The sequence below is a fragment of the Antechinus flavipes genome, chromosome 3 (genome assembly GCF_016432865.1).
Source record: "Antechinus flavipes isolate AdamAnt ecotype Samford, QLD, Australia chromosome 3, AdamAnt_v2, whole genome shotgun sequence".
NCBI classification, from domain to species: Eukaryota; Metazoa; Chordata; class Mammalia; order Dasyuromorphia; family Dasyuridae; genus Antechinus; species Antechinus flavipes.
Window position 1 is genome coordinate 580,804,766 of NC_067400.1, and position 24,440 is coordinate 580,829,205.

General features: G+C 40.6%; 1 protein-coding gene across 1 annotated transcript; it reads left to right on the plus strand.

The window, feature by feature from the left end:
* Window positions 1-3,074: 3,074 nt before the first annotated feature.
* FUCA1 (alpha-L-fucosidase 1) lies at window positions 3,075-22,180 on the plus strand. The gene is made up of 8 exons (XM_051988235.1): window positions 3,075-3,550; window positions 11,979-12,113; window positions 14,601-14,738; window positions 15,865-15,970; window positions 17,597-17,797; window positions 18,294-18,484; window positions 20,209-20,308; window positions 21,063-22,180. Exons 1-8 carry the CDS (start codon window positions 3,174-3,176, stop codon window positions 21,201-21,203), a joined length of 1,389 nt encoding a protein of 462 aa, XP_051844195.1. The 5' UTR covers window positions 3,075-3,173; the 3' UTR covers window positions 21,204-22,180.
* The last annotated feature ends 2,260 nt before the right edge of the window (window positions 22,181-24,440 follow it).

The window sequence follows — 24,440 nt, forward strand, 5'->3', positions numbered from 1 at the left end:
CAAAAAGAAATTCCATTTAAAGTAACTACTGATTGTATAAAATACTGAGGAATATATCTGCCAAGGGAAAATCAGAAACTTTATGAGCAAAACTATAAAACACTTTCCACACAAATTAAGTCTGATCTAACCAACTGGAAAAATATTAAATGCTCTTGGATTGAGGGAGCAAATATAATAAAGATGACAATACTACCCAAATTAATCTATTTATTTAGCACTATACCAATCAGACTCCCAAAAAACTACTTTGATGACCTAGAAAAAATAACAACAAAGTTCATATGGAAAAACAAAAGGTCAAGAATTTCAAGGGAATTAATGAAAAAAAAAAAATCAAATGAAGGCGGCCTAGCTGTACCAGATCTAAAATTATATTATAAAGCAGTAGTTACTAAAACCATCTGGTATTGGCTAAGAAATAGACTAGTTGATCAATGGAATAGGTTAGGTTCAAAGGACAAAACAGCCAATAACTTTAATAATATAGTGTTTGACAAACCCAAAAACCCCAGTTTTTGGGATAAGAACGCATTATTTGACAAAAATTGCTGGGAAAATTGGAAATTAGTATGGCAGAAACTAGGCATTGACCCACACTTAACACCATACACCAAGATAAGGTCAAAATGGGTTCATGACCTAGGCATAAAGAATGAGATTATAAATAAATTGGAAGAGCATAGGATAATTTACCTCTCAGACCTGTGGAAGAGGGAAGAATTTATGACCAAAGAAGAATTAGAGATCACTATTGACCACAAAATAGAAAATTTTGATTATATCAAATTGAAAAGTTTTTGTACAAACAAAACAAATGCAAACAAGATTAGAAGGGAAACAATATACTGGGAAAACATTTTTACAATCAAAGGTTCTGATAAAGGCCTCATTTCCAAAATATATAGAGAATTGACTCTAATTTATAAGAAATCAAACCATTTTCCCATTGATAAATGGTCAAAGGATGTGAACAGACAATTCTCAGATGAAGAAATTGAAACTATTCATAGACATATGAAAATATGCTCCAAATCATTATTAATCAGAGAAATGAAAATTAAGACAACTCTGAGTACCACTACACACCTGTCAGATTGGCTAGAGTGACAGGGAAAGATAATGCAGAATGTTGGAGGGGATGTGGGAAAACAGGGACACTGATACATTGTTGGTGGAATTGTGAACACATCCAGCCATTCTGGAGAGCAATTTGGAACTCTGCTCAAAAAGTTATCAAATTGTGCATACCTTTTGATCCAGCAGTGTTTCTACTGGGCTTATACCCCAAAGAGATACTAAAGAAGGGAAAGGGACCTGTATGTGCCAAAATGTTTGTGGCAGCCCTGTTTGTAGTGGCTAGAAGCTGGAAAATGAATGGATGCCCATCAATTGGAGAATGGCTGGGTAAATTGTGGTATATGAACGTTATGGAATATTATTGTTCTGTAAGGAATGACCAGCAGGATGAATACAGAGAGGACTGGCGAGACTTACATGAACTGATGCTAAGTGAAATGAGCAGAACCAGGAGATCATTATCTACCTCAACAACGATACTGTTTGAGGATATATTCTGATGGAAGTGGATCTCTTCAATAAAGAGAGCTAATTCAGTTTCAAGTGATCAAGGATGGACAGAAGCAGCTACACCCAAAGAAAGAACACTGGGAAATGAATATAAACTGCTTGCATTTTTGTTTTTCTTCCCGGTTATTTATACCTTCTGAATCCAATTCTCCCTGTGCAACAAGAAAACTGTCCGGTTCTGCACACATATATTGTATCTAGGATATACTGTAACCTATTCAACATGTATAGGACTGCTTGCCATCTGGGGGAGGGGGTGGAGGGAAGGGAAAATCGGAACAGAAGTGAGTGCAAGGGATAATGCTGTAAAAAATTACCCTGGCATGGATTCTATCAATAAAAAGTTATTAAAAAAAAAAAAAAAAAAAAAGAACTGGGGTGGCCATAGGTGACGAGGGCAGGGCCGTAGAGGCCACCGAAATTGTACCAGCGGTACCCGTTCAACTATATTAAATTATACTCTTCACTCTAATCCCAGAAACTTGATCCATTTTCTCTAGACCAAGGGAATCTCGTTAAGATAGGAGGCAGGTTTTAGTCCCACTCCCTTTCTTCTTTTCCCTAGCCAATAAGTGGAGAAATGAGACGGAGTCAATTTGGGGCGGCTCTTGTGGATTAAGACTAGAACCGATTAAGAGTCTGCAGCTCGTTGGCCAATCAATGGATAGTAGAGGCGGAGCCCGCGGGCCTTTAGGGCTGCCCTTGCAGCTGAGGCTGCAAATCATTGGCCAGTTAATGGACAGAAGGGCAGAGCTCACGAGCCCCTAGGGCTGCCCTTGCTGTTGAGGTTGCATCTCATTGACCAATCAGTGGGCAGGAGGGGCGGAGTTCACGAACGGGCCAGGACGGCCCTAGCTCTTTGGGACAGCGGCTCGGACCGATTAGGTTGGTACCGCCGCTGGTACAATTTCGGTGGCCTCTACGGCCCTGCCCTCGTCACCTGTGGCCACCCCAGTTCTTGCCGACATCGTGGGTATCGGCCTCGGCGAAGTACATCCCGAGAGCCTGGACGCGTGGCCGCGGTTCGACGAGGCCAAGTCCGACGTCTTCGTGCCTGGGACGGGCGGTACACCATCCCAGATATGCGCCGGGCTTCTCGTACGACGACCTTGGTCCTAGTTCGAGGCCGCGTTCTCCTTGCCCAAGCAGTGGGCAAAGCTCTTGGGAGGCGTCGGGCGCCGGGTGAGGCCGGGCGAGACCGCCCCTCCACAGAAAATGGACCGGCCGCCTCCATTTACATGGGAGAAAAGAAGCCCAGGGAGGTGAAAAGCCTTGGCCCAGAGTCTCTGAAATTCGAGTCCAGACCTCACTCTTAAATCCAGAGCGCTGTTCTCTATGCCCTGTTAACTAATGCCATATCCACGAGACTTGTCCCCGCTTCCCCTCCTGGGACGCCAGGGGGCGCCAACATGTGGGGGGGGGAATTCTCAAAGGCCTTCGGGCGTTGTTTAGGATGCTGGGTAAACCCGCCTCCTCCTTTCTCGATGGCCAATCAGCGCGTCGGAGAGGCGGAGCCCGCGAACCAGGATGGGACCTAGTGCTCCCAGCTGAGGCCGCTCGCCGCACTGACTGCGCTCCCCAGGATGGTAGCTACTGCGGCCTGGACGCCCCAGCGGTGCTGCGGGTGGCTACAGCTGCCCCTGCTCCTGCTGGCGATCTCGGCCTCGGCCTCGCCTCGCTATACCCCGGACTGGGAGAGCCTGGACGCGCGCCCGCTGCCCTCCTGGTACGACGAGGCCAAGTTCGGCGTGTTCTTGCACTGGGGCGTGTATTCGGTGCCAGCCTGGGGCAGCGAGTGGTTCTGGTGGAGCTGGCAGGGCCAGCATGAATCCAAGTACGAAGACTTCATGCGCCAGAACTACCCTCCGGGCTTCTCTTATGCTGACTTCGCCCCCCAGTTCCGGGCCAGCTTCTACGAGCCCAAGAAGTGGGCCGAGCTCTTCGAGGCGTCGGGGGCCAGGTGAGGAAACTGAAAGGCGGAGCCTCGGGGCCGCCGTGCCGCCCACCCTCGGGGGTAGCTGTTGTTTGGTATCCCAGATGTTTACTGATTGTGCCAGGCACGGAGGGCTAGTAACTGTAACCTCGGGCTCTCCGACTCCCGAGACCAGGACTTTGTCACCGCTTGGAGGGAGCAGAGCTGCTGCCTTGGCAGCAACAGGCATCCTTCCAGAGCCTACAGTGAGAGAAGGGGCAGCTAGTGGGCCCAGGGGATAGAGAGCACCGGGCCCGAAGTCAGGAAGGCTCACCTTTCTGAGGTCAAATTCAGGCTCAGACCCGCACTAGCTGTGTGACCGAGGGCAAGTCACTTCACCCTATTTGCCGCAGTTTCCCCATCTGTCAAAGGAAATGGCAAATCACTCCAGGATCCCTGCCATGAAAACCCACATTGGGTCAGGACATGACTGAATGGCAAACGAGTTAGAATGAAAACTCCTTGGGAGTAGGGATTGCTTCACTGATTGTTTTTGAGTAGTGAATAGCCCACACATAGTAGATACCTACTAATGATTAGAGCCTTAACCTCTCTGACCCTCACTTTCCTCATCTGTAAAATGAATGGGTTGGGTTTACCTGCGTCACCTTTGGCATGTAACTTCCTTTCTGGGACTTGCTTTCCTCACCTATTTAAAAAAAAGAGAGAGAGAGAGAGGTTGGATTAAATGGCCTCTGAGGGCCCTTAAAGTTATGCATATATCATAGATTGCCTTCCTCTTTAGATTGTTAGCTCCTTAGGCTAGGGATTGTTTTTGTCTTTCTTTGTATCCCCAGCCCTTATAACTTTGGCATGTCTTGTGGCAATTAATAAATATCTTGAATCATCGAGCATTTATGCAGTTCTTCTTAGGTGCTGCTGGGCTCTGTGCTCTGCCCTAGGGATACTGATATAGAGGAGCTCATGTGTAATTCAGCTTCTATTAAAACTGAGTATATTCACTTTTGGAATCCCAAAATAGTGTAGATGGGTAAGATCTCTGGTGCTCCAGGTTTTAGGTGGGCTAATCCTGGTAAGGGCAAGCAGGGCAATGAACATTGATTAGATGACAAGATCGTCTAGACTTGCAAGATAATTAGGGACAGAGGTGAGAAGTGATTCATTTTACAATCATGTTTGGGCAGTGGGTGACACAAAGGATAGATTGTTTGCCTGAATCAGGAAGACTGACCTTCCTGAGTTCAAATACAGCCTCAGGCACTTACTAGCTGTGTGATCCTGAGCAGGTCACTTAACCCTGTTTGCTTCACTTTCCTCATCTGTAAAATGATCTGGAGAAATAAATGACAAACTACTCTAGTACCTTTGCCAAGAAAACTCCTAAGAGTCACAAAGAGTTGGGCACAATTGAAAACAACTGAACATCTACAATCTAACTCTCCCTCAATAGGCATTAAAAAAAAGAGCTCACATTGATAAAATGGAGTTGTTGCCCACAACACCCCCATGTAATGGTAAAGGATCATTGTCCCCATTTGACAAATGAGGCAATTGAGGTTAGAGAAAGGAGAGTAGCCCCAGACTCTTGACATGGCTAGGAAATGGCTGAGCTAGAAACTGGTCTTCAGTGTTCCTTGGTGCTCCTTTCTTTCTTTCTTTCTTTCTTTTTTTTTAAATAAGTTTTTATTGATAGAACCCATGCCAAGGTAATTTTTTACAGCATTATCCCTTGCACTCACTTCTGTTCCGATTTTTCCCCTCCCTCCCTCCACCTCCTCCCCCAAATGGCAAGCAGTCCTTTACATGTTGAATAGGTTACAGTATATCCTAGATACAATATATGTGTGCAGAACCGAACAGTTTTCTTGTTGCACAGGGAGAATTGAATTCAGAAGGTATAAATAACCTAGGAAGAAAAACAAAAATGCGAGCAGTTTATATTCATTTCCCAGTGTTCTTTCTTTGGGTGTAGCTGCTTGGTGCTCCTTTCTCAGTATCCAGTTTCTTCTAATTATTCACCTAAGATCTGGTTAGAAAATAGCTTGGGGACAATTAAAACAATCAAAAAGGCACTTTAATTGAATAAGGAGAGCTGGAGAATCTTGGCTCTCAGTCCCCGTGTGAGCAGTCTACCTCTTAGTCTCAGAATCTCTTCTAGATATAGAACTGGAAGGAATCAGTTCCTGGGTAATCTTTCACCCACTTATTTTACCAGTGAGGAAAAAAACCACAGTATCTTACACACTCCAGAAGTAATACTTCAAGTGCATATCAACCTGATAGTTTTTTGTTATTATAGCATTTTATTGACAGAACATATGCATGGGTAATTTTTCAACATTGTTCTTGCACTCACTTCTGTTCCAGCTTTTTCCTTCCCTCCCTCCACCCCCTCCGCTGGATGGCAAGAAATCTTATACATGTTAAACATGTTAAAGTATATCTTAAATACAATATATGTGTACATATTTATACAGTTCTCTTGTTGCACAAGAAAAATTGGATTCAGAAGGTAAAAATAACCTGGGAAGAAAAACAAAAATGCAAGCAGTCCACATTCATTTCCTAGTGTTCTTTCTCTGGGTGTAGCTGGTTCTGTTCATCACTGATCAATTGGAACTGAATTGGATCTTCTCATTGCCGAAGAAATCCACTTCCATCAGAATTTATACTCATATAATATTGTTGTTGAAGTGTATAATGATCTCCTGGTTCTGCTCATTTCATTTAACATCAGTTCATGTAAGTCTCTCCAAGGCTCTCTGTATTCATCCCGCTGGTCATATCTTACAGAACAATAATATTCCATAACATTCATATGCCACAATTTACCCAGCCATTCTCCAATTGATAAGTATCCATCCAATTTCCAGTTTCTAGCCATTACAAACAGGGCTGCCACAAACATTTTTGCACATACAGGTCCCTTTCCCTTCTTGAATATTTCTTTGGGATATAAACCCAGTAGTACCACTGCTGGATAAAAGGGTATACACAGTTTGATAACTTTTTGAGCATTGTTCCAAATTGCTCTCCAGAATGGTTGGATCCGTTTACAACTCCACCAACAATGCATCAATGTCCCAGTTTTCCTGGGGGCAGCAACCTGATAGTTACTTGAAGTTTCAAGTTAGGTAATGAATCTAGAGGCCTTTGTAAACTGGCCTCCCTAGACTACAGCTTTCATATCATTCCTTTTTTTTCTTCCTCCCCCACTCCCACCAGACTTCTCTATTTTGGCCCATCTGGACACCTCCCTTTCTCAATCCTGCTCCACTTCCCCTTCTTATCCTAGTTCTTTGTTCCTTTGCCAAAGAAGAATGAGGGTTTCGCTTCTGCACAAGAAAGCTGGACATTTTCTTTCCAGTAGCAGAAGTTGATGCTGTCCACATCTTTGAGTTACAGAGTCATGGGAGCCACAGGGGATCTTAGGGACTTAACCAGTCCAAGCCCATCTTGTGATCCAAGAAGAACCTGAGCAGCCTTTTCTGATTCCCCTGAATCATATGATAGCACCTTCCTCTGTGATTAGCTCCTAGATATCCTATTTATAGTTGTACATAGTTATTTCCATGTTGTCTTTTCCATAAAACTATAAGCTCCTAAATGGCAGGGTGTCTTTTGCTCTTTTTTGTATTCTTAATGCTTAACTTAATATGCCTAACACATAGTAGGTACTTAATAAATGTTTATTGATTGTCAGAAAAGTAATTTATCTAAGGTCAGAAAGCCAGCAAGTTCCTCAGTCTCTGAACTCTAGTTTGCTATGCTGTAGAATGGGATAATAATAGAACCTACCTTAAGATTGTTGGAAAGCTCACATTGGATGTGGAGAAACTGGAAAGTGTTAATGAGGGCAGCCAGGAGAGTACAAGGCTTTGAGCTCATTCATATGTGGATTAGTTGAAAGAGCTTAATTGGGCATGTTCAGCTTAGAGAAGAGAAGAGGAGGACACTGGGGCAGATGGATTTCTTGAACTATATGATGGGGTAGCTTGTGGATCACAGACTTCTTTGGTTTGTCTGAAGGCCCATCTCTAGGAGGGTAGAAGTTGCAAAGGGATCCATTTATGCTTAACACCAGGAAAATGACCTCCTGTTGATTCATAACTGTGCAGACAAGTAACAGGCCACCCCATTAGTAAGTTCCCTATTCTTGGAAGTCTCTAAGCTGAAGCTAGTTATACTAAGGATACAAAAAAATCCCCCATTTTAACAAAAAAAAAAAAAATACATATTGATTTTATTTCTCAGTTCTTCAAACTATAAAAATCCCAACTCAGCTACAAATCCTTGATCTTGAAATTCTAACTGTTCAACTTCCACATTCAAGAATTCAGTTTCGAATGTGAACTATCTGCATTTTTGTTTTTCTTCCCGGATTATTTATACCTTCTGAATCCAATTCTCCCTACGCAACAAGAGAACTGTTCGGTTCTGCAAACATATATTGTATCTAGGATATACTGCAACATATCCAACATATAAAGGACTGCTTGCCATCTAGGGGAGGGGGTGGAGGGAGGGAGGGGAAAAAAAAAATCGGAACAGAAATGAGTGTCAATATAATGTAATTATTAAATAAAAATTAAAAAAAAAAATAAAATAAAAAATAAAGATGCACACTTGTAAAAAAAAAAAAAAAGAATTCAGTTTCCCCAGGGACACTGATATATTGTTTGTGGAGTTGTGAATGGATCCAGTCATTCTGGAGAGCAATTTGGAACTATACTCAAAAAGTTATCAAACTGTGCATACCCTTTGATCCAGCAGTGTTTCTACTGGGCTTATACCCCAAAGAGATACTAAAGAAGGGAAAGGGACCTGTATGTGCCAAAATGTTTGTGGTGGCCCTGTTTGTAGTGGCTAGAAGCTGGAAAATGAATGGATGCCCATCAATTGGAGAATGGTTAAGTAAATTGTGGTATATGACCGTTATGGAATATTATTGTTCTGTATGAAATATTATTGTTCTGTAAGGAATGACCAGCAGGATGAATACAGAGAGGACTGGCGAGACTTACATGAACTGATGCTAAGTGAAATGAGCAGAACCAGGAGATCATTATATACCTCAACAATGATACTGTTTGAGGATGTATTCTGATGGAAGTGGATCTCTTCGATAAAGAGAGCTAATTCAGTTTCAATTGATCAAAGATGGACAGAAGCAGCTACACCCAAAGAAAGAACACTGGGAAATGAATATAAACTGCTTGCATTTTTATTTTTCTTCCCGGGTTATTTATACCTTCTGAATTCAATTCTCCCTGTGCAACAAGAGAACTGTTCAGTTCTGCAAACATATATTGTATCTAGGATATACTGCAACATATCCAACATATAAAGGACTGCTTGCCATCTAGGGGAGGGGGTGGAGGGAAGGAGGGGGAAAAAAAATCGGAACAGAAACGAGTGCAAGGGATAATGTTGTTAAAAAAAAAAAATTACCCTGGCATGGATTCTGTCAATATAAAGTAATTATTAAATAAAAAATTAAAAAAATAAAATAAAAAATAAAGATGCACACTTGTAAAAAAAAAAGACTTCCCAAGAACAAAATAGGGAAGGAATAGTTAGAAAGTCATTTGTCTGACTTTGGGGATTTCCATGCAAGCTTAATATGAATCCATAGGTAATATGATAGCCAGAAAAAGGTAATACAAAGTTGGGCTTCATAAGAAGGGTGGGGCTTCCAGGAATAAGAATGTGGTAGTCTTAACAGAAATTTACCCTCATCATTACATTTGGAATATTATATTGAGTTCTGGGTACCACAGTTTAGTAAGGATTCCTTGGTGTCCCAGAACAAGCTCTGGCTGCATCTTGGTTGGGCAGGCTGACAGAGGCAAACCTACCCAAGAGCAAGGTAGGGGCTCTGAGCAAAGTTTCAATGAGAAAAGGAACCAGGATAGTAAAGGACTTTGAGTTCATAACATGTGAGGAATGCTTGATTTTTAAAAATTTTTTCTTGAATAATATTATATTTGATTGATTTTCCCCAAATTATATGTAAAAATAATTTTAACAATCATTTAAAAAAACTTTGAGTTCCAAATTCTCTCCCCACTCTCACACTGAGAGGGAAAGCAATTTGATATAGTTTATACATGTGTAATCATGCAAAACACATTTCCATGTTAGTCAAATTATCAAAGATACAAACAAAAAAAAAAAAAGAAAAAGAAAAGCTGTGAAAAAAATAAAGTGAAAGTATGTTTCAATCTTAAAAAAAAAAAAAAAAGGAATGACCAGCAGGATGAATACAGAGAGGACTGGCGAGACTTACATGAACTGATGCTAAGTGAAATGAGCAGAACCAGGAGATCATTATATACCTCAACAATGATACTGTTTGAGGATGTATTCTGATGGAAGTGGATCTCTTTGATAAAGAGAGCTAATTCAGTTTCAATTGATCAAAGATGGACAGAAGCAGCTACACCCAAAGAAAGAACACTGGGAAATGAATATAAACTGCTTGCATTTTTGTTTTTCTTCCCGGGTTATTTATACCTTCTGAATTCAATTCTCCCTGTGCAACAAGAGAACTGTTCGGTTCTGCACACTTATATTGTATCTAGGATATACTGTAACCTATTCAACATGTAAAGGACTGCTTGCCATCTGGGGGAAGGGGTGGAGGAAAGGAGAGGAAAAATCGGAACAGAAGTGAATGCAAGGGATAATGCTGTTAAAAAATTACCCAGGCATGGGTTCTATCAATAAAAAGTTATTTAAAAAAAAAAAAGAGATGACAGTGGACACTGAGTGTGGATCACAACATAATATTTTCACCTTTTTTGTTGTAGTTTGCTTGCTTTTTGTTTTCTTTCTCATTTTTTTTCCTTTTTGATCTGATTTTTCTTATGCAGCACAATAAGCACAAAATATGTATATGTATAGAAAAACTGCACATATTTAACATATATTGATTGTTTGCCTTCTGGGGGAAAGGAGGAAAAAATTTGGAACATAAGATTTTGCAAGTGAATGTTGAAAACTATGCATGTGTTTTGAAAATAAACAGCTTTAATTTTTAAAAAAGGGATGAAAAAACAGAGGCCTATAGGAGTTAAATGGCTTTCTTAAGTTCCAACTCCGATATTTATACCCAGGTATCCAAACATTTTTCTACTGTTTTTGTCTCTTCTCCAGAGAGACAATATGACCTGATAGGTAAAATGCGGGACTGGGGAGTGGAGGATTGAGAGTAGAGGGGGGATATCTCAGACCTAGGTTCCTAAGCTCTATGTACCTCACCAAGTCATTGCTTTTGTGCCTTAGTTTCTTCATCTGTACTCTGAAATGGGAATGTCATCTAATAGTATTCATGGAAAGATGTACATAATAGCATTTTGAAGCTTTAAATCAATTTATAAATATCAACTGTTGTCAATCGCACATGGGTTTAAAGAGGGTTGTTTTTGGGGTTTTTTTACCTTTTTTGCATTCTGGACCCTTTGGCAGTCTGATAAAGTTTATGAATTTCTTACAATAATCTTTTTTAGATTCATAAAATAATATTGTAAAGTAGACCTATTATTGAAATACATTTGTCAAATTTATTTTTTAAAAACTGGAGTTCACAAAGTCCAGATTAAGAACCTCTTGTTTAGTGGAATAAATGTGTAGGATCTCCAGTTGCTCCAGTATCTTCCACCATAAGACTTTTTGAAAAGAAAATCAAAAAAGCCGGTTTTCCTCTACTACTCATGCTTCGGTTCCCTACTTATATTCAGGTTGGTCTTGTTCTCATAGAGGTGAGGGAGGAGGTTCCAGGGCTAGCTAGACCATCCTCCTTTTATGAAGGAAAAAATTAGGGCCCTATAAAGTTATGGAACTTGTCCAAAATCAGAATTAAAGACAGCTACTCCCAGAATGAACAGCTGATGTCCAGAGTTCTTCCCAGCTTACCATATTGCCTTCCCACATTCTCTTTTCTACTGAGAAAAACAGGAACTGCCAACTCTCGACTCCTCTGTCTTTTCAAGTGTAGATAAAATGTTAAAAAGAACAGGTGGCAACTGTGGGGAGAAAGGAAGAGCTGGTGAACACTCAGTTCTATCCCCTGTTAGTTTAATAGAAGTAAGCTGAGGGACATACTCCAAGCAAATCAGTTTAACAGTAACACACACACACGGATATTAACAAAGCTTATCAGGCCATCTCGGAAGGCCAGCTACTTCAGTGACTGGGGGAGACAACTTTATTGACATGCAGAAAAGAAGACCTAGACACAGAAATTGTTGGTGGCCTCTTCTTTTATTTACATTTAATTTACTAAGCATTTATTAAGTACCTTTTGTGTGCCAGGCCCTGGAGATATAAACCAAAAATAGCTCCCTCCTTCAAAAAGTTTACATTTCACCAAGGCAATATGTACACAGATGGGTAAATATGTCAGAATCAGAACAGGAAGACAGGATTGACAGTGTGATTTCGATTTCCACAGGTACGTGGTCCTGACCAGCAAACATCATGAAGGCTATACACTCTGGCCCAGCAGTACATCTTGGAATTGGAATTCTATGGATATAGGGCCCCACCGAGATCTAGTGGGTGAATTGGGAGCTTTCCTCCAACAGAAGTAAGTGTGGTTGATCTTTATTACCCTTGGACTCCCCTTTGCTGGTATTTAACCACTTGCAGATCTCCTCAGCTTGGCCCCTCCCCTTGGCTTTCCCACATAACTGTGGAATAGTCTCCTTATCACTGAGCATTTATTGAAGGCTTCTCAGATCCTACTTTTGAGGACATGTTTGGAGGCATGGTTCTCAATAGTTCTGAAAAAGATTTGGCCATTGCGTAGACTGGCAGCTAGGTGATACAGTGAGATACAGTGAATAGTCTGGAGACAAGTCTGAAGTCATCTCTGACCTCAGACACTCCCTAGCTGTGTGACCCAGAGCAAATTACTCATCCCTCTTTTTTTTTTTTTTTTAATAACTTTTTATTGATAGAACCCATGCCAGAGTAATTTTTTACAGCATTATCCCTTGCACTCACTTCTGTTCCTATTTTTCCCCTCCCTCCCCCTACCCCCTCCCCCAGATGGCAAGCAGTCCTTTACATGTTGAATAGGTTACAGTATATCCTAGATACAATATATGTGTGCAGAACCGAACAGTTCTCTTGTTGCACAGGGAGAATTGGATTCAAAAGGTATAAATAACCCGGGAAGAAAAACAAAATGCAAGCAGTTTATATTCATTTCCCAGTGTTCTTTTTTTGGGTGTAGCTGCTTCTGCCCATCTTTGATCAATTGAAACTGAATTAGCTCTCTTTATCGAAGAGATCCACTTCCATCAGAATACATCCTCAAACAGTATCATTGTTGGGGTATATAATGATCTCCTGGTTCTGCTCATTTCACTTAGTATCAGTTCATGTAAGTCTCGCCAGTCCTCTCTGTATTCATCCTGCTGGTCATTACTTACAGAACAATAATATTCCATAACGTTCATATGCCACAATTTACTCAACCATTCTCCAATTGATGGGCATCCATTCATTTTCCAGCTTCTAGCCACTACAAACAGGGCTGCCACAAACATTTTGGCACATATAGGTCCCTTTCCCTTCTTTAGTATCTCTTTGGGGTAACTTATCCCTCTTTACCTCAGGTTCCTCAGCTGTAGAATGAGCTGGAGAAGGAAATGGCAACCCACTCCAGATCTTTGCCAAGAAAACCATAAATGGGGTCACAAAAAGTCAGACATTTCTGAAATGACTGAACACTAATAATGCTCACTTGACGTCAGCAGTGTGAAATGGTGGCCAATACAGTTAATGCAGTCTTAAGTGGAATCGGTTGCCTTCTACAAGATGGGTGACCTCTCCTCAAAGGTCTTTCATCAAAATCCAACTGACCACTTGTTAGCTGTGTAATAGTAGAGTTTCTTGTCCTGAATGGCTTGGATTAAAAAATTGCTCAAGTATTCAGTCCTTTGATTCTGCTCAGGCTATCTCCCATCATTAGCCCATCCATTCATGTATTCCTCTCCAAGTTTTGCCATAATATACCACCCCATTCCTAATACTTCTCATCTTTCTCTTTCTCCTGAACTAAAGAAAAATTAGAATTTGAGTTGGTGGTGGGAACAGGACTTCCTCCTTCTGAGTTTGAGTAACTGTTCCTAGCAGCATTAGCAACACCCAACTTAAGATCTGGATCTAACATAACACACTGTGGTTTCAGGACCCCTTTATACTCATGACCCCCTCCCCCCCCCCCAAAAAAAAGAGTTTTTGTTTATGTGGATTATTTTGTCTTGTTCGTGAGTTTTATCTAACAGTAGTTATTAAAATAAAAATTTAAATATCTTGTTGTTATTATGAAAATAGTTTTGCTCTCATGGGACCATATCACCTTACTCCACCTCCAAAAGAGAGGCACTTAGACTTCCTTCCCCTCTCCTTTGGGGATGGAGTGGGGTGATATGGTCTTATTATTATTTTAATAACTACTGTTATTCCAGTATCTTTGCTAAGAAAACTTCACATTATTGAACACAACAAAATTTAAACTTAATGGAGGGCAAGGACCATAAACTCTAGGTCCTTTCAAGATGGATACCCCTCTTAACTGCTGAAAATCATTTGTGAATGAACTTTCTTAAAGTATAGAAAGCACTAGAATGAGAGCCTTAGCTGGAAAGGAAAGAAAGACTAGGAATGCAGATGTTTTACAGATTGGAAAAAATATGTGACTTGGTAAACTTGCTGTTCAAACTTACTTCCAGAGCACAGGGCTTTTATACTGAGGGGGCAAATATTGCTACTAATGGTATTCTCTAATGATATTTTGATACCTCTATTTCTTTGGTGACATCTTAAAACTCTTGAAATTAATTCTATAAGTATTTGTTACTGATGAATTGAATTCCTGCAGTGAAACTCATTATAGCAAATATTTGGGCACTGAAAAAAAAATTGAAATTTATTTTCTATTCTAATCCCCAATTTGTGAGTTCCACACTATGTGATATTAGATCTTTCTATTTTTATTTTTAAAATAGCCATTTTTAAAAAATTAATCATGAGATAATTTTTGTTTTCTATTTTATCTTTTTAGGAATATCCATTATGGATTGTACCACTCACTCCTGGAATGGTTTAATCCCTTATATATACTTGACAAGGAAAATAACTTCACAACTCAGAATTTTGTCCAAACCAAGATCCTGCCGGAAATGGTTGATCTTGTGAACAGGTAAGAACCTCTCTGACCTTCAGTTTTTATTCTCTCTAAAATTGGATTGATACATTTATATTACATTTCCCATCTTGTGGGACTTTATAACTTGATAGGGCTAAAGAAATGTGGAGTGCAAACAGTTGTTGGGTTTTTTGGTTGTTTTTTGTTTTTGTTGTTGTTGTTGCTTCAAAAATATATTCTTAGGAAACAGTCCACTGAGCTCCAAGAATAACCTTATTAAGAGATAAAGTCAAGGTCCTCCTATACTTTCAAGAGAGCAATAGATTATAAACTATAAAGTGAAGGGCTAGAGTAAGCCAGCTAACACTATTCTGGAAATGGGTTCAGGAAGTAGCATTCTGTAATTTCAAAGCATGCACGTGCACGCGCACACACACACATACACACTCCTATTTTGACAACTATATAATTCCATTGGTGTATTGATCTGTCAGGGAAGAGCTTGTTTCCCAAGACAGATCACATCTTCTTAGAGAGTGTCAGGATCCTCAGAGTTGAAGCAGCTGAATAAGTCCACATAGCCAGTTTGGTCCAGGGTCAGGACTTGAACCCAGATCTTCCTGACTCCAAGGGAACTCTCTGATCACTGCTCCATACTGCTATTCTGCAAGGGCCATTTTTAACATCTATGGTTTTAACACTGTGAGGCAAGGAGAATAGTTTAGTCCCAGTGTTTTAGATGAGAGAAGTAAGGTTCAAATAGTAAAATTTCTGTGTTTTTCCCCTCATGTTAATGGGATCTGAGCTCCCAAGAATAGGGAAGTAATAATCCTGCTGTGTGGTCCTCTCCAGAACCATTGGGAAGATCCTCTTCAGTTCTGGACAACTTGGCTTTAAAAAAAAAAGGGACAAGGATAAGCCAAGAGGAAGATAGCTAGGATAATGTGCATCCCTGTTTTATTAAAAGCAGAGAAGGAATAGAATTTGTTTGCTTTACTTAGTAGAATATATTCTTAAATTGCAAAATTTCTTGCCTGAGGTTACATGATTTTCCATAAGAGCTTCCATAAGAACTGGACCTGGGTGTTTTGCCTGCTATTCCAATGCTAGGTCCCCTAGACCCCACTGTTCCTCCAGATTGTAAAGTCTCCTCCAGCATATCCTTCCATGTGTCTTTCAGGTATCAACCTGATCTGATCTGGTCTGATGGAGATTGGGAAGCCCCTGACACTTACTGGAATTCCACAGAGTTCCTCGCCTGGCTGTACAATGACAGCCCTGTGAAGGTCAGTGACTGGTTAATGACTGGTTGTGACAGCAGAAGGTTGAGTGAGCTAGGGACTGGAACCAATCCTATCCTTCCTTCTCCTCCATGACTGGTCAAGAGAGAAAAAAATTCTGGAGGGGAACTAAGGAAACTTGGAGGAAGGCAGGATGTAGCATGCTACTATAGGATGTTTTGTGGGACTGGAGGAAGTGTAAGAAATTCAAGTTCCTATACATTCACACAACTTGGCAATGTTGAAAAGAATTGTTCCGTAACATGGAGTCTCAAGTGACACACAGAATAGCCCTTGATTACTGGTTGTGCCAAGAACTAATAATATAAATTTCATTAAAGCCGGTGATGTAGTGCCTACTATATGCATACTCTATTGATAAGATAGTCTAATAAGAAAATAAATTACATGCAGACAATTATAATATAAGATGGTATATGTGATCATGCATGGAATGGGTTCCAACAGGTTTAGAAGAAAGCTAGGAAGGACAGCTAACACACTGGATGACCAGATCCAAAAGGAGCTTGATAAAACTAAAGCACTGGACTAAATCTAACAAGATGAAATGAATACGGATGAATATCAAGTCTTCACTTGGGTACAAAATGTTGTCTTCACCAGTGTAAGATGGGGAAGGGATTGCGGAAGGGGATGAACAAACAACAGTTGTTCAGAAAAGGACCTACAGATCTCTTTGTTATTCTGTGTTTTTTCCCTCAATAGAATTTTATTTTTCCAAATACATGTAAACATAGTTTTCAATATTCATTTTTGTTAGATTTTTTTTGTTCCATAATTTTTCCCCATGTCCCTTATCTCCCCCTCCCCAATAAAGCAAGCAATCTGATACAGGTTATACATATTTCCAGATTTGTCGTGTTATACAAGAAAAATCAGACCAAAAGGGGAAAAAAACCACAAGAAAGAAAAAGCAAACAAACCAAAAAAAAAAAAAAAAAAAAAGGTGAAAATTCTATGCTTTATTCCACATTCAATCTCCATAGTTCTCTCTCTGGAGGCAAAAGGCATTTTTCATCTCAAATCTTTTGGAACTGTCTTGGATCACTGCATTGCCGAGGACTAAGTCTATAATAATTGAGCATCATATAATATTATTTTTGCTGTGTATGATGTTCTCCTGGTTTTGCTCACTTCACTCAGCATTGGTTCATATAAGGGGACCTGCAGATTTCAGGAGACCCTCAGTTTCACACGAGTCAGCAATGTGATTTGAGAGCAAAAAAAAAAGAATGTTAATGGGATCTTGGGCTGCCAAGCCTAATGTTAATGGGATCTGAGCTCCCAAGAATAGGGAAGTAATAATCCTGCTGTGTGGTCCTCTCCAGAACCATTGGGAAGATCCTCTTCAGTTCTGGACAACTTGGCTTAAAAAAAAAAGGGACAAGGATAAGCCAAGAGGAAGATAGCTAGGATAATGGGGCTGTGCATCCCTGTTTTATTAAAAGCAGAGAAGGAATAGAATTTGTTTGCTTTACTTAGCAGAATATATTCTTAAATTGCAAAATCAATTAAGAACAACCAGTAAATTTGCTTTTGCAATTCTATAGCCTTAGGAATCCATGGGGCTTCATCCATAGTGAATCAATCCTTCTATTCTTCATTATTTAGGATCAAATTGTGGTTAATGATCGATGGGGCATAAACACTGGGTGTAAACACGGAGGCTACATTAACTGTAAGGACAAATACAGGCCAACGACTATTCCAAAACGCAAGTGGGAGATGTGTACCACCCTTGATAAAAAATCCTGGGGGTATCGGCGAGACATGGACAGCAGTGACGTTATGACTGATTCAGAAATCATCCTGGTAAGATCTACTTTAGTTTTGGTCTCCTAAACCAGGGTGGAGAGAGGGATAACGCAGCTACAGGATCTGTTCCATAGGTTTTCTTTCTCATCTGTACACTTAGAAGACTGGACTAGCTCATCTCTGAGGTGTCTGACATTCTCTGTTGAAAGAGTATTCAACCTAGCTCTGAAATTGCAAGTTCTAAGAACTCTTCTTGTTCTGAAATTCTTTGTTCCAACTCTGAAATTTTGTGTTCCTACTCAGAAATTTGGGGTTCTAAGAGTCTTCTTTCCCAGCTCTAATACCATCTTCTCCATGGAGCCTTTCCTGATCCCTGTGCCCTCCTGTCCAAATCCTGTTGTTTATCTTTATATTCATTCCTATTTATTAATGAATTCATTACATAATGAATTCATATAATTCATTCATACTTATTAATGAATAAGTATATTCATTACTTACTGTTATTTAATAGGTGAAAACACTTGATTATTTCTTTCTTTCTTCATTCCAGGAACTAATTTTTGTTGTAAGCTTTGGAGGCAACTATCTGCTCAATGTTGGGCCAACAAAAGATGGGATTATTCCTCCCATCTTCCAAGAAAGGCTTCTTTCTTTGGGGAGCTGGCTGAGCATCAATGGGGAGGGGATCTATGCTTCTAAGCCATGGAGGGTACAAATGGAGAATACCACCATTCCCATGTGGTAAGTTGCCTTCCTCTGCATTTGGAGGTCTCTAGATTTTCTTGTCCCATCCCACATGAAGATCTCTGTTGTATCTAAATGTGGCTTACTGTATACCACATGTCCAGCAGAGCCCATCTGTGTTCCTTTCTATGCTGAGCCTAGCAATCTGCAGATGTCTCTGATTTCTCTTAGGTTAAACCCTTCTGTCTGGAGATTCAGCAAATTAATGATCTTTGGCTCTGCTCGGAAACCCTTAGTCGCCTTTGTACTGTGGACAGTTTTGGCCATCCAGTGAAATCTGTGGACCCCTTCCAAAAACAGTGCAGAAAATGTATAACAATGCACATTTTGATATGCATTTTATTAAATGCATAACAAGATACCAGGAATTACATAGGAATCCAATTATGTTATAATAGGCATACCTTTTATTCCTGTGAGTTTCCATATCCCTTGCAATCATTTCACAGAGGTACCTGGATCCCAGGTTCAGAGCTCCTGCTCTAACATACGCCTTGATCAAATTTGTCCTAGGTGAGTGACAACCCCAGCCAGCGACTATAATCCTAGACATATGTCAGAAGCAGGGGGATGTGGAGGAAGAGTACGCCAGGCTGAAAGTCAAGAGGTCTGGGGATTTGAGGTCAGCTTTGCCCTAACTCTACAAAAACTGTATAAAGAGGAGGGAGAGGAGGAGGAATGAGGATGAAGGCAAGTGACTTAAACAGTCTCCAAGGCTCCATTAGTCTCCAGTCTAAAAGTCCCAGGACCTTCATCACTTCCAGTCACATTAGGCTTTTGGAGAGCATCTTTGGCTCAAGGGGAAATTGTGAACCAAGAGCTATTCTTGGCCTTCTCTAAATTGTCATTGGATGAGATGAGGTGCCCTTGGTCAGGGACTCTGCTTTCAGCTGCTCTTTTCCCATGAGGAGACAAGTGCTCAAAGCAATTCATGGAGAAGAACATGGGAGTAAAGTTGGAAAGATGACAATGATTTCTGACACTTACACCATGCTTTAATCCCTTGCCCTTCTATAGGATGGATGGATAATAAAAAGAATCATCTCCATTTTCAGAATGAAGAAACTGAGACTCAAAGGGGCTTGAATCCCTATCTGACCCCATATCTTTCCCTCTTCCAACTCACACCCATTTATTGTTTTTAATCTACAAAAAAATCTTTTGTCCAAATAGATCTTATGCCATGCTTCTACAGGCTTCCCCCTCTACCTCCCCACCTCCCCCCCAGATGATTGGGTTATTTGGTGAAATAGTGCTCTCATTCATTGCTGTGGAACAGGATGAAATGCTGGCTCTGGAATCACAACACTCCCTAGGTTGAGATCCCACCTGGAACTTATGATCCAGGCAGCCTTTGGCAAATCCCAACTCCCTGCTTCCTTTTCCTCTGTCAAATGCCTCTGAAGCCCTTTGCAGCTCTCTCTCTAGGATCACAGGGTGTTCTGTCAAGTGACAGCAAATCCTTGCAGAGTGTCCACCTTATTTTTACCTGCTGAAGTGGCCAGGTAAATTGCTTGAGAAGGAAGGGCCATGTTTAAAAAGGAAAGTGGAAGAAGAATGTTACCAGCTCCTAAATTCAAAAGGATTTCCCAGGTTCTAAGAATGAGACAGGAACTCTGAGTCCAAGTCATGGACTCAGCCATGGACTTTTGAGAGGCCATTCTGTGCTTTGTGGATGTTTTGTTGAAAGGTAAAGGCTTCTGTTTGGCTGTCTTCTGCAGGTTCACCCTAAAGCAATCCGTCGTGTACGTCTTCTACAGTGATTGGCCACAGGAAGGAATGCTCCTGCTAACCTCTCCTGTCCCAACAAATGTCACAAGAGTAAGTAGGGTAACCGGTGTCGTAAAAAGAGCTCTCTGGCCTTAGCACCATTTGTAACACTGGAAAGTCCTGTGGAACAAAGCTGTCAGATTCATGGGGCTGCCTGCAGTGAATAAAAAGACAGTAAAACAAAGATAATCTATATCTGTGGCTTTCTAAATCAATATGCAGCCCCCAGAGATCAGTTTGAGTCTGACACCACTGCTCTAGAGCCCCTTCCCTGGAATTTTCTCCTATTTCCTAGGATTTTCTCCTATTTCCCATTATGGTTCTTAGTTTACTGGGATGGAAAGAACTCTTCCCCCTAGGAGGCTCCTACATGGTGTAATAGGTGGAGAATCAGACTTATGAGTCAGAAAGATCTGTGTGTGAATCTTGCCTGCGCACTTCATGACTGTGTAAGCTTGGGCAAGTCACTAACCCTCTGTCAGCCTCAGTTTCCTCTTGTGAAATATAGAATAATACAACATTTTCTCAAAATTGTTCTGAGGATCAAGCAAGATAACATCACTTGTAGCTATTATCTTTTTAGTTAGTACATTCTTGTGTGCAGATGATTTTAATTCTTGAATCAGCCATGAATTTCCCATGCAGCCTGCAGGCAGATGACTACCCCTTTCAGAGGCTCACTCTCCTTACCTGTCTGAGAAGGAGAACAGACCAGATCATGTCAAATATCCCTTGCTGCTGTTTCAGAGCCTTAGAGCCGGTCACATATAAAGTCATGGCTTGTCTTCTTTCCCTTTATTTCTAGGTGAGTATGCTGGGTGTCCCAGGGTTTCTGAAGTGGTCTCAAGCCTCGGTGGATCAAGGCCTCTTGGTTTACCTGCCCCAGCTGTCTCCAGATATTCTAAAGATGAAAGTTTGGACCCTCAAACTAGAGGAAGTCAAGTGAGCCATTGTGTCCACGCCACACCAGTGCCCAAGACTATACTATTTTGAGTTTTGCTTCTAAGATCTGATCATTGCAATAAATTAATTACACTCTTCCTTTGCCCAAGGTGGCATTTTCTGATCCATCTTAATCAAAGGACAATGTTCCCAATAGGTACCTCTCATTTATAAGCCTTAACTTCCCTTCATGAAAGAAAGGCCTTCCCCATCCTTACACACGTGGTTACCACCAAATTATTTAGGGGAGCTTTTCCTCAGCCCCTCCCCTTCTCTGTGTTCTAGTTAAAGAAACTTCTTCAAGGGGAAGCAGGAGTCTGCAGAAGTGGGTATCCCAGTAAAACGTAGCACTGAATGAGCGGGGTTTTATCTAGGGGGCCATGTTGGACACTCTAGGAGTTTGTGAATTGAGCAGCACCTCTCACCAAGAAGGGGACGGCATCTGTTCTGTCCCAGCTTTACTTCTTAGACTTACAGCAACCCCCAATGATGGCAGCATTAGAGAGCTCCAGGTGTAATTCTAAACAATGGATGGAAATGGAGCTGGTCGGCAGCTCCATCCCGAGATATGCAGCTGTGTCAGAAGAGTGGCCCTGTGGGTGCTGGGAACTGTCCCTCTCTGTAGAGCCAGTGCTATGTCAAAGACCAAATCTGCCCACGTAGAGGACTAGAGCAGGATAGTCTCTGGTTCTTGCTTCTCCAGCCTGACAGACCCATGGAACAAACCTAGAGGGATCCTTGCTGCCTTGAGGTAGGGAGGACAATGGGAAAGGACACTTGGTGACACCCATAGGATGGATGGTTTGCTTTTGTTTGCATTCTAATCTGAAATGTCATAAATGGAACCGTGTCACTTGTGGTTAAATTCCATTTCAAAATGTGCAATTAAAGAACAAATGATACAATTTTAGGTTTCTATCCTGTGCCTCTTTGTATGTGAATGTTTTGACAACTGAAAAAATAAACTTTTTAATTTATAAAGGATGTTGTGCTGTTCGTTCTGTCCAGCAGGCCCCTATCTGCCTTTTCAGAAATGAGTCTGTACAAGAGATCTTCAGCATGTCTCCCAAACTCAATAGTAAAGTTAGAATCCTGATGTTGACGGTGAAAAATGACCCATTAGGAGGCAGGAGCATTGACTCCAAGTGCTACTTCTGCCACTTAACTCATGTGAGAACCATGGGCAAGGCAGGTGACTGCTCTGAGCCTCACTTTCTGCCTCCTTAAGGTGGGAATAATGGCTGGAGTGCCTCTATTGTTTTGTTCTGTTTTTTAAATGAAAGAAACTACTAAGTGATCTTATAGTGGAGCTCCAGACAAAACGGGGACCAGATCTTCCTCTGATGCTGACTCCATGGTGTCACACAAGGCCCTTGAGCCTCTCTCTTTTCTGTAAAACATTCTTGTAGCGTTTTGAATGAAATAAATGAAAGGGGTTGGCCCACGGTACACTCATTCTTAGATGTTGGAATAGTTCTCATGCTTGGCATTTCTTGGGACAATGTAGGTGTTCTTGTGTCCCATGGGATCAGTCACTGTCTCAAATCTTAGGGCTTATGGCCACCCTGTGGGGCACAAAACCAAGTTTTATCTGCTTTCATGTTTCTATTTATATATGAGGCAGTTAGATGATTCAATGAATGGAATACTGGCAAGAAGGCTCGAGTTAAAATCTGACCTGAATCACTTACAAGCTGTGTGATCCTGGACAAGTCACTTACCCTGTTCGATACTCTACTGGAGAAAGAAATGGCAATTTACTCCAGTATCCCTACCGAGAAAACCCCATGGACATCATTGCTGTGCTACATATAGTCAACAGGGTCATAAAGAGTTGGACACAACTAACCTACTAAACAGTTCTGTTTGTATAGACAGTGAAAGAAATACCATTGAGTTTTGGTAACAGATCTTCCATGTGTTTCAGTGGTATTCATTTTTTTAAAAAATTTTAGTGATACTAATTTAATTACTATATAAAATATAGACATAACATTAAATCATTACTGCTCTCATAAGCACTAATTTTTTTTTTTAATTTTAGGGTTTTACCTATATTAGATTGATTGCTGTCTAGGGGAAAAGGAAGAATGGAAGGGAGGGAGAAAATTTTGGAACACAGAGTTTTGCAAAGTGAATGCTGAAAACTATCTTCACATGTATTTGGAAAAATAAAAGGCTATTTTTTTTAATTAAGACTTTAGATTAAAACAAGTGACATTTAGATAGTGTATATATATTATGTGTATGTGTGTATACAAGTATTTATAGTATATACTATTTATATTATTTATAAGTATTTATAAGTATTAACTTTATAAGTATTAACTCATTTGATCTTGATAAGAATCCTAGGAAGTAGGTGCTATTAATTTTATTCCCATTTTACAGATGAGTAAACTGAGGAAGTGACTTGGCTAGGGTCATACAACTAAAGAGTGCTTAGTACAGTACCTGGTACATTGTAGCTGCTTAATGTGTGTTTATTGAATTAAGGTCAAATTTGAACTCAGAGCCGTCCTACCTCCAACTCCAGAACCCTGTATGTTGCACCACCTAACTGCTCTTTGAATCGGACAGACTATTTAAATTGTGGTATCATAATTGACATATGCCAGAGCAAAGATGGTAATTTGATTGCTGGTTTGTGAAATTATAAAATGGGAGTTTGTGGATCTGGTTCTTTGGGTATTCACTGGGAAAGCCCCACCGTGACAGCGGGAAATAAGGCTATAATCACACTTTCCTAAAGCACAGAAGGTATCAGGATAAATGGTACAGAAACCAGCATGGGGGCAGATGGCTCAGAGATGGAAGCTAGGATGGTGAAGGAAGGCAGTAGCATGGGGAAAGCATGGTCAGACAGGAGAAGCAGAGAGCATCACTCATAGAACCTTGGATTAGAACTGGAAGCACTGGACATCATAGAGCCCGCAAAGAAGGAGGATTTGGGGGGAAGGCATGAATTTTAGGTCTTATTTTTACAAGATTTTTTGGGAAAACACTAATTCTTACTATCTACCTTTCAAATCATTTCAGAGTTGGTAGTAAAAACCTTAAAGTTAACTTGTCCACATTATCTCAAATTTATCAGCACCTTTTGATGTCCTGCAACTATCTGGAACTTGCCTGTGATTTACGTATCACCGGACCAAAAACTTTGACTGCTTTATCTAGATAATGTCCCTTCACTAACTGATGATGCTAAGTGAAATGAGCAGAACCAGGAGATCATTATATA

What these genes read in the sequence shown, in the direction of transcription:
- FUCA1 (XM_051988235.1), top strand. Translation starts at nt 3,174, where the DNA reads ATGGTAGCTACTGCGGCCTGGACGCCCCAGCGGTGCTGCGGGTGGCTA. An exon ending in ACAATGACAGCCCTGTGAAG is followed by an intron (nt 15,971 to 17,596) that starts GTCAGTGACTGG and finishes TTCATTATTTAG; the next exon opens with GATCAAATTGTGGTTAATGA. An exon ending in AATACCACCATTCCCATGTG is followed by an intron (nt 18,485 to 20,208) that starts GTAAGTTGCCTT and finishes TGTCTTCTGCAG; the next exon opens with GTTCACCCTAAAGCAATCCG.